This window comes from Monopterus albus, unplaced genomic scaffold (genome assembly GCF_001952655.1).
Source record: "Monopterus albus unplaced genomic scaffold, M_albus_1.0 scaffold107.1, whole genome shotgun sequence".
NCBI lineage: Eukaryota > Metazoa > Chordata > Actinopteri > Synbranchiformes > Synbranchidae > Monopterus > Monopterus albus.
In genome coordinates this window covers 836,615-844,913 of record NW_018127987.1, presented here as the reverse complement: position 1 = coordinate 844,913, position 8,299 = coordinate 836,615, and the positions used below count along the sequence as shown (strand labels likewise).

The 8,299-nt window shown below is 40.8% G+C and overlaps 2 protein-coding genes across 4 annotated transcripts in view; both read right to left on the bottom strand.

The window, feature by feature from the left end:
* Positions 1-2,784, bottom strand: part of vars1 (valyl-tRNA synthetase 1) — a 13,057-nt gene extending 10,273 nt beyond the window's left edge. The window contains exons 1-6 of the mRNA XM_020610871.1: positions 2,644-2,784; positions 1,793-2,152; positions 1,562-1,705; positions 1,028-1,235; positions 826-941; positions 590-665 (exon numbers count right to left, since the gene is read on the bottom strand). Of these exons, the coding sequence (XP_020466527.1) occupies positions 590-665; positions 826-941; positions 1,028-1,235; positions 1,562-1,705; positions 1,793-2,146 (898 nt within the window). The 5' untranslated portion in view covers positions 2,147-2,152; positions 2,644-2,784. The remainder of the gene's footprint in view (positions 1-589; positions 666-825; positions 942-1,027; positions 1,236-1,561; positions 1,706-1,792; positions 2,153-2,643) is intronic.
* A 2,115-nt stretch (positions 2,785-4,899) lies between these two features.
* LOC109966167 (uncharacterized) overlaps positions 4,900-8,299 on the bottom strand; it is a 6,001-nt gene continuing 2,601 nt past the window's right edge. The window contains exons 2-3 of one of the 3 annotated variants that reach the window (XM_020610817.1): positions 6,991-7,500; positions 4,900-6,348 (exon numbers count right to left, since the gene is read on the bottom strand). In XM_020610817.1, the coding sequence (XP_020466473.1) occupies positions 5,833-6,348; positions 6,991-7,500 (1,026 nt within the window). In that variant the 3' untranslated portion in view covers positions 4,900-5,832. Of the gene's footprint in view, positions 6,349-6,777; positions 7,501-8,299 lie in introns of all 3 variants that reach the window. The other 2 variants (XM_020610815.1, XM_020610816.1) reach the window with 2 other exon arrangements.

Here is an 8,299-nt window from a genome sequence, read left to right as displayed (position 1 = left end):
AGCAAAGGGTCTGAATACTTATGACCATGTGATATTTCAGTTTTTCTTTTTTAATAAATCTGCAAAAATGTCAAAAATTCTGTGTTTTTCTGTCAATATGGGGTGCTGTGTGTACATTAATGAGGAAAAAAAAAGAACTTAAATGATTTTAGCATATGGCTGCAATATAACAAAGAGTGAAAAATTTAAGGGGGTCTGAATACTTTCCGTACCCACTGTAGATATCATCAAAACTGACAATAATCCAAACAATGGGCCAGGCGACAAGCGGTGTGTGGACATGAAGCCTGAGGGCCAGTCCTATTTTAATGCAAAATGTCTCTACTTACAAAGGGACTTCAAAGGATATTCTGGTTGTATTTATTTTATGAAGCCACCTAGACCACTGCTTATCTTCTCTTTAGCCTTTGGTGTTCAAGATCTTTTACGATCTTTTTGTGCAATCACAGCTCTTCTAACAGTGACTATAGAGGCTGCATGTTTGCTTTCCAGTGGGGACAGAGTGATCATAGCAGCATCCCTGCACTATGATGTTATGCGAGTACTCCATTACCACACACACAACCATCCATCCATAGTTATTATTCACTTTTTTTCTCCCCGGCAGGTGTAGGGATGTCATATGTGATCACTCCTAACTCCTTCTTCTCAGGTTTAGCCTTTTTCTGACGGGGAGAAAAAAACACAGAACACATAGATTAATTGCCATCAAGCAGTTTATATGTGAAAATTGATTCTGTTAATATCTGAACATTTCTATATTTTCAACTCTGTACTAATGCACTTCCTTACAGGAACTTCTGTTTTTAGATGTTGATTATTTACCTCTGTTGGTGGCTGCGTTTTCTTCTTTGCCTCTATTTCTTTCTTCTGGTTGAACTTTTCCAGTTTTTCTCTCTTCTTCGCTTCCTTCTTCAGCTGGGCTTCAGTTTTTGGAGGACCTGAAGAAAGAGACACATCAGAACATCAGAATAGTGTTTACACAAAAAAAGAACTATTCATGAGCTGTGGCACAGATCTCCCTGACCATTAGCTGTGGCGCTGGTGGGGTCAGCAGCAGGACTGCCATTAGCAGCTTCGGCATCTGTAGCAAGAGTTGTGTTTGCTGCAATTGGCACCATTTTCTCACACAGAGTGATCTTCCCCAGCACCTTTAGGAACTGTGGCTGATTAATGCAGGTTGTAAACCACCTGGTAACATTGGTCAAGACCTTCCTGTCTGATGGCTCCAATGCCTAAAAATAATCAAATATATAATTATAATGTGGCTTATTGATTTATATCATGGTCAAAACTTGCTAGGCAGCATTAATGACTGAGATTCATCCATCCATCCATCCATCCATCAGTTTATCCTTTCAGGTTTGGGGGGCTGGAGCCTATCCCATCTGATATTTTGCAAGAAGTGGACTAAACTCTGGACAGATTCTCAGTGAAATCACAGGGCTTGGCTGAGATCTCTCAATGCTAAATTGTTTAAGATAATAAATCAGGCTAAGTGTTAAGGGGCAACTACTTGGAAACATCTGTAGGATGGCAAAGTGTTGCACAACATACGTACATATTTGAAAGGTAGAAGAACAGCTGTAGCTACAGCCACATCAGCCAGGGTGATGCTTTCTCCCACCAGGAACGTTCTTGGTTCTAGTGCCCGATTGAGAACCTTCAGAACACGTATCAACTCCACACGAGAACTCTGCTGAAGCTGAGAGCACAAGTTAAAAAGACATCTAACAAGATTAAAATCATACACAGGTCCAAATCCATGTAAGCATTGGGATACCCCGCTCACCTTTTTATCCACACCTATCATCCCCATTAGTGAGAAGACCACAGCACCAGACACTGGGGTGAGCTCGTTGTCAGCAAAGCTGAGCCACTGCCACACTAGACTCTGCTGCTTTACATCTACACCAGCTATCTTCCCCTGAAGGGCCAGGTACCAGGCTACAGCACTGGCCCCACTCAGGACGCAGTCACCTTCCCCAGCGCCCAGCACCAGGATGGGCCTGGAGCGGGCATTCAGAGATGCAGGAGGGTCCTCTGTCACGGTCCGAGGGCGAGAGGACCGACAAAACTCAGCAGTTATGAGAGCCAGAAGGCTCCTGAAGTCATCGGGGTGGGGGGACACGTAGAGAGTGGCCATCTCTGGCTGCGATACAAGAACGTTGTACAATGTTAACCGACTCCAACTTGTGCCCATTGTATTTTCTTTTTGCGGTCAGTGCTACACAGCAAATATGTCCGTCGTGCTTTAAAATACATTGTGTCTGATAGTGGCATTAAAGATAAAGTTAATTAGGGTTAACGTTACAACCTTCTTGGACGAATGGGTTTAAAGGTTATTTACCGACTGTAACTTTAAGTATCTTATAATGTTACTGACCTACACGATCGTTTATGTTAGCTGGTAAGCGATCTGTTTCACTTTCTGCTAAGCAGGTCTCTGCCACCTGTCAAAGGCTGATGAAAAGTGTGGCCAGACTGGTTTTAGCTACCGCACAAACTAAACTCAAGTTTTCTATCTCTACGGGTATCGTTAGGCGTCTTTACGTACGTAGTCACTGTTTCACACATGTTCTGAATGCATTGTTTAAAACCCTATGGCTTTTTAGTAAAAATCGTATAACAAGTTAGTCATACCTTTGAATGAAACACAAACAAGCGTCAGCCGAAGTTAGCAAACAGAGCAGCGGCACAGGAATGCTCTCGCCGCATTCTGCGATCTGATGCAACGATGCTACAGATGTCTTCCGGGTTTCTTCTTCATTGATGTTAATGTAGGGCTAGAAACCAACTTGCATGCCAACCAAAGTGCATGTCGACACCTACTGTACTGGAGTATGTAACATCTAGGGGTATTGCTAGACAAAGCTCTACTGGGGCACAGGACTCTCATAACTCAAATCACACAATTTGTTTCTTGAATTTTAATGCTTAGCCCACTATTCCGCTGCCTGCTGCTACTACAACAACTAGTGATAAAGGTAAAAATATGGAGATGTTAATCTTTATGAAAATATTTATTTCAACATACATTAAGAACATTATCAATATGTTATTATAGCGGAAAGGTCTGCAAATTTTTGCATTCGTCTGCATTTCACAATAATAACTAATTTGTCTGCCAAGCAGCCTGTTTGTCTATCAACAAATCATGAATTTAAAAAATCAATCTAATCATATTTTGTAACTTGTAAAAGCCACAAAACATATCAGTTCTCCAATTTAGTTTGTTACCTCTCATATCTAGTCATAGTTTTGAATATGCATGAATTCTTTAAGGGGCAGCACGGTGGCGCAGTGGTTAGCACCGTTCCCTCACAGCGAGAAGGTTCCGGGTTCGGGACCCTTCTGTATGGAGTTTGCATGTTCTCCCTGTGCTTGCATGGGTTCTCTCTGGGTACTCCGGCTTCCTCCCACAGTCCAAAGACATGCAGCTCTAAATTGTGTGTGTGTGTGTGTGTGTGTGTGTGTGTGGTTCGCCTCTGTGTTGGCCCTGCGATGGATTGGAAACCTGTCCAGGGTGTACCCTGCCTTCTCCCGATTGCTGGCTGGGATTGGCTCCAGTGACCCTGTTCAGGGACTAAGCGGTAGAAAATGAATGAATTCTTTAAGGGTGCATGGTGATTCATTTTTATGAAAGCATGAATTATACATGGCATGTTTAATATTTCCATAACAGTTCAGAATTGCAATGCTAACAAATAGTTAGTAAACATTGTCATGTAATTTAATGAAACAACAAGAAATAAGGTAAACAATTTTTTTGAAAAATAAAAAGTATATAAAGTGCATTTTCAAAAGTATTGCAAGTAATGTAAAAGGATTTTAATTAACAAAAACTATGTTCAAACAATTATAGAGAACAGATATGATGCAGAAAGGCTGAGGCAGCCTGAGAGGAGGGTTTTACTGAAGCTATAAACACACTGCATTCACCAAAAAAACTTTAGACCTTATCTACAAGGTCTCAATTCATAATTTATTTATTCAATTTAATAATTGATGCCGTTTTGCTGTTCTTTTGACTCTGTATTTAATGAATGGTCAAAGCCGTCACAGTGCTCCATTTTTAATTGTTGCCTTTAGCTTTTTGCAGTGTTTTGTTTTTCCCTTAATAACTGTAACTTGTGATAACATGAGCTGTAATGCCTGGAGACTGAAAAGAACCCTGAATTTTATGGCCATTTTAAAGCTCCAACAGTCACATTATTAAGACTTTGACGACTCCTGGGGGTACTAACGCAAGCTCTGCACACTGGTAGGTAAATGTTTTTTTAAAACATTAAGGTAAGATGAACAACTATGATGGCTATATGGAAATATTGGTATATACTGTGGCAGTAAAACAATCAGATGACAACGCAACAGGAACCCAATGTTAAAAATAATGTATTTCTACTTAAGGCAAATTTATCATAAGTTAACATTCATGAAATGATTAGTTTCATGTGTGTTTGTGTTTTGTTTCTAACAACCAGATTTTTGAAGGACTTTCTATACAGGTCATTAATGTTACACATGGCCAATTAATGTTTGAGCCTGAGCTTGTCATCTGTTTAAGGGCAGCAACTAATTGTGTTCATTATCAATTAATATGCTAGTTATTTTCTTAATTAATAGATTAATTGTGATCCAAAAAATGCCTTCGTTGTGATGATCAACAGTTCAAAACTGGAAGAAGTTTGTCATTGTTTAGTTTATCATAAAAGTCTAAGAAAACCAGCAAAATATTAACATACAATAAGCTGAACCTAGAGATATTTTCTTGGCATTTTTGCTTACAAAATGAATTAATTACTCAACAAAGCAGCTTCATTTTCTGTAAATCAGTCCCCCAACTCATCATATACAGTCTTTCATTGGATAAAGCTCAGGGATGATGCCAACAAAAGCTTCCTTTTTGACAGTAACTTTATTCGGTTTCAGTATTATAGCTTAATGCAATGGACACAAACTGATAGCAAAGGTCTCGGCCTCCTCTAAAGAATTTTCTTATGTTCATCCACAGAAGTCACTAATGTTTGAGTCAAAAAAGATCCTTGGTAATATTCAAAAACTTAAGTAAATGTGATTTTAGTGGGGCACAGTAGATCAACACTGGGGCAGTAAAAGGGGCCTTACAATTCCTATGGTGACATTATTACTCTGCTTGGGTGCTAATATTCTATTAGACCTGTTTCCTTGAAATATTTTTATATGGCCTTTTGTACCTGTGCTTGTTTGTCCCCTATCTCCAACAGGAACTTCATGCTCCATTTCCTTCCTTTAGCTATCACCCTGTTCTTTAGTGTGAAAATATGTTCAACTGTTTCCTTGTACATTCATCTGCATTTGTCTTTCCAATAATGAACAATGTAACATTGATTCCGGTGTTTCCTAATCTTAACCTGGAAAAAAAATACATCTTCTATTTTATATTTAATACTGCTACTTTTTACTTTGACAAATTGTTGAATTCTGTGATAATCTCTTCCTTTGCTATTGATTGCTACATATTAATGACAATAATATACACAGAAGGAACTGGTGCATGCTACAGTAATATCCTGCATTCTCTTTTATTCAAATGTACAGATGCAACAATTATCATACAAGACTAGCCTTGAACAATTTCATCCAAAAGCAGAGTGCACAGTGTTTTTCTAATCAGAGTTGATTATCAGATTCAGCAGGTTATTTGGACAGCCAGCTTTCCACAGTGAAGTGTAAAGACCTCAAGAAATTCATTACATTTAATTTCAAAGTGTAGCCTTTGTGGTGAAGAAATTTACAAACCAAAAGTGGACAGAGTTTGTTATTGATGGCCTCAACTGGTCCTTTCCTCGTTCACTCTGACTGCTGCTCAAATGGCTCTGTCACATCACCAGTGAACATATACACCACCCCTGTTATTAACTCCTTCCCTAGCTTAAACACATTGCCAACTCCATTTCCACTTCTCCAGGCCAGATTCCCCAACCCTCCACCTACAGCTTGGGCCTGACACCCCATCTCCGACACCACTGTTCCTACATAATCCTCACTTTGCTCCCACAGCCACCCTCCAAAGAACCTGGTTAGCCACCAAGCATTATCCAGTGAATCACTAAATATTCCCACAGTGTCACCAGCCAGGGTCCCTATGCCGGTGACCCCAGTGTGGCAGCTGCTCATCAGGGCTCCTAGCATGGAGGAAGTGCAGTATTGGACGCTGGAGAAGCAGGTGTCCCCAATATCAAGTGTCATTTCTGCAGCTGAGCCCATCCAGGACAGGAGGTCAGAGGTCAAGAGGTAGAGCACGGAGAAGGTATCTCCAGGCAGGGTACAGAGAACTCCAAGGTCTTCCTGAAGAACATAAATCACCTAAATCAAGATAAGACAAAAGTGTAATTTTTAAGTGGGATTAAAAAATATTTTTAAAACCGTGAATAAAATAAATACCTGAGAGAACATTGTGAGCTCTGAGTTAATACATTCTACTGGTCACACCTCATTCCAGTCTCAGGTGGAGGAGCAGACTGGAATGAGATCTACTGAACACCTCTGAAACAGTGTTTAAGATGCCAAGTATTTCTAATTACCAAGTATTTTGCCTGTTGCTTTTCAAATTAAAGGGGAATTTCACAAGTTTTACACATAAAGTTGTATAAGCTCTTTTTAGTTCTGAAGCTGCTTTTAAAATGTGACCTAATAACACTGAGGATGTCATCAGGAAGACCTCTGCCTTGCTGAAAATACTCAGTTTAAATGTAACTAAAATGGATGTCAAGATAGTTCAGTATATTGTCACACCTGTCCAAGTAATTGTGTTAAGGTAGAGACCACAGACCGTACAGGAAAGGTAAGGATGGAAAAGGTGGTGGAGAGGATGTAGACCAGAGTGCTGCTGGAGTTTGAGTCTGTCTCCTGTTCGTGCACAGTCTCATAATCACATGAAGAGTCAGGAGAATGTGATCTGACAGCTCCTGAATGCCTCATATCATGCTGCTCTTTACTGCTGCTTACTGATTTCACTGCATTGGCTGAAGCTCCTTGTGTGACTTCATCAGCTTCTTCTTCCTCCCCCAGACTGACTGTTGGGCGCCCCTCACTGTGAAGATCTATGACAGTTCCAACAGCCTCAGCATCTGCTCCTTGGCATCCTTTGGAGAACAGCTCTGTCACTCCCAGTATCTCCTCTAGCTCCTTCACACTCACTTGCCTCTCCCCTTTTCCTGTCTCACTGATTAACCCAATGCTAAAGCCACCCTTCCCCTCTGGGACAGCACAGCAAACTGCAGACCACAGTGGCTTCATCTGACACTCTTCAGCAGCCCCAAGATGTCCCACTCCAGTTAGAATGTAGAGGTCACCCCCTAGAGCGCTGCATTGTGGGGTGATGCTTGACTGGACCAGTGTTGTGACTGTTGAGTCCCAGTGTTGAAGCGGTGAGTCTGCAGCCAAGACAGGATGAGATGGATCCCTGCTTCCTCTGAGGAGAGCGGGCACTGCTACTTTAATGTCGCCTTCATCCGCCTGGAAGGAAAAATAACTGAAACCAGCTGTTAAGGTATGATGACTGTGTCACCTGGCCAATACCTCAGGTAGTTTTCAAATATGAAATAATACATTTTATTTCATCTTTAATTTCCAAACATTCAGAAGTTCTTTGGTCATATTAAATGAGTCTGTATAACATTTGAAAAATTGAACAGTTGAAAGATGCATTGTTCCTGTTTTACCGTTTTAATTTCTTGAGGAATTAAAAGGTTTAAAACAAAAATCCAGATTTTTGGATGGTTTGTTGGTCACTTAACAGTTTCTCTGGTTTTATGTATTCCATTTTCAAACCCAGGGACTTGCAATAACAGTAGTAGAAGACGTTTTCTTATCTGTTACCTAAGTAAAACTACAAAAATGTAACAACCAAAATACTATATATTTCATACAAGTAAAATTGATGTAATCAAAATCATACTTAATTAAAAGCCTTTGCTAAGGGCTGTCCGGTCCCTGTATGACTGGAGCAGGAGCTTGGTTCGCATTGCCGTCAGTAAGTCAGACTTGTTTCCGGTGCATGTTGGATTCCGGCAGGGCTGCCCTTTGTTACCGGTTCTGTTCATTATTTTTATGGACAGAATTTCTAGGCGCAGCCAGGGGCCAGAGGGAGTCCGGTTTGGGGACCACAGGATCTCGTCTCTGCTTTTTGCAGATGACGTTGTCCTGTTGGCTCCATCAAACCAGGAGCACCAGTGTGCACTGGGGCAGTTTGCGGCTGAGTGTGAAGCGGCTGGGATGAGAATCAGCACCTCCAAGTCCGAGGCCATAGTTCTCA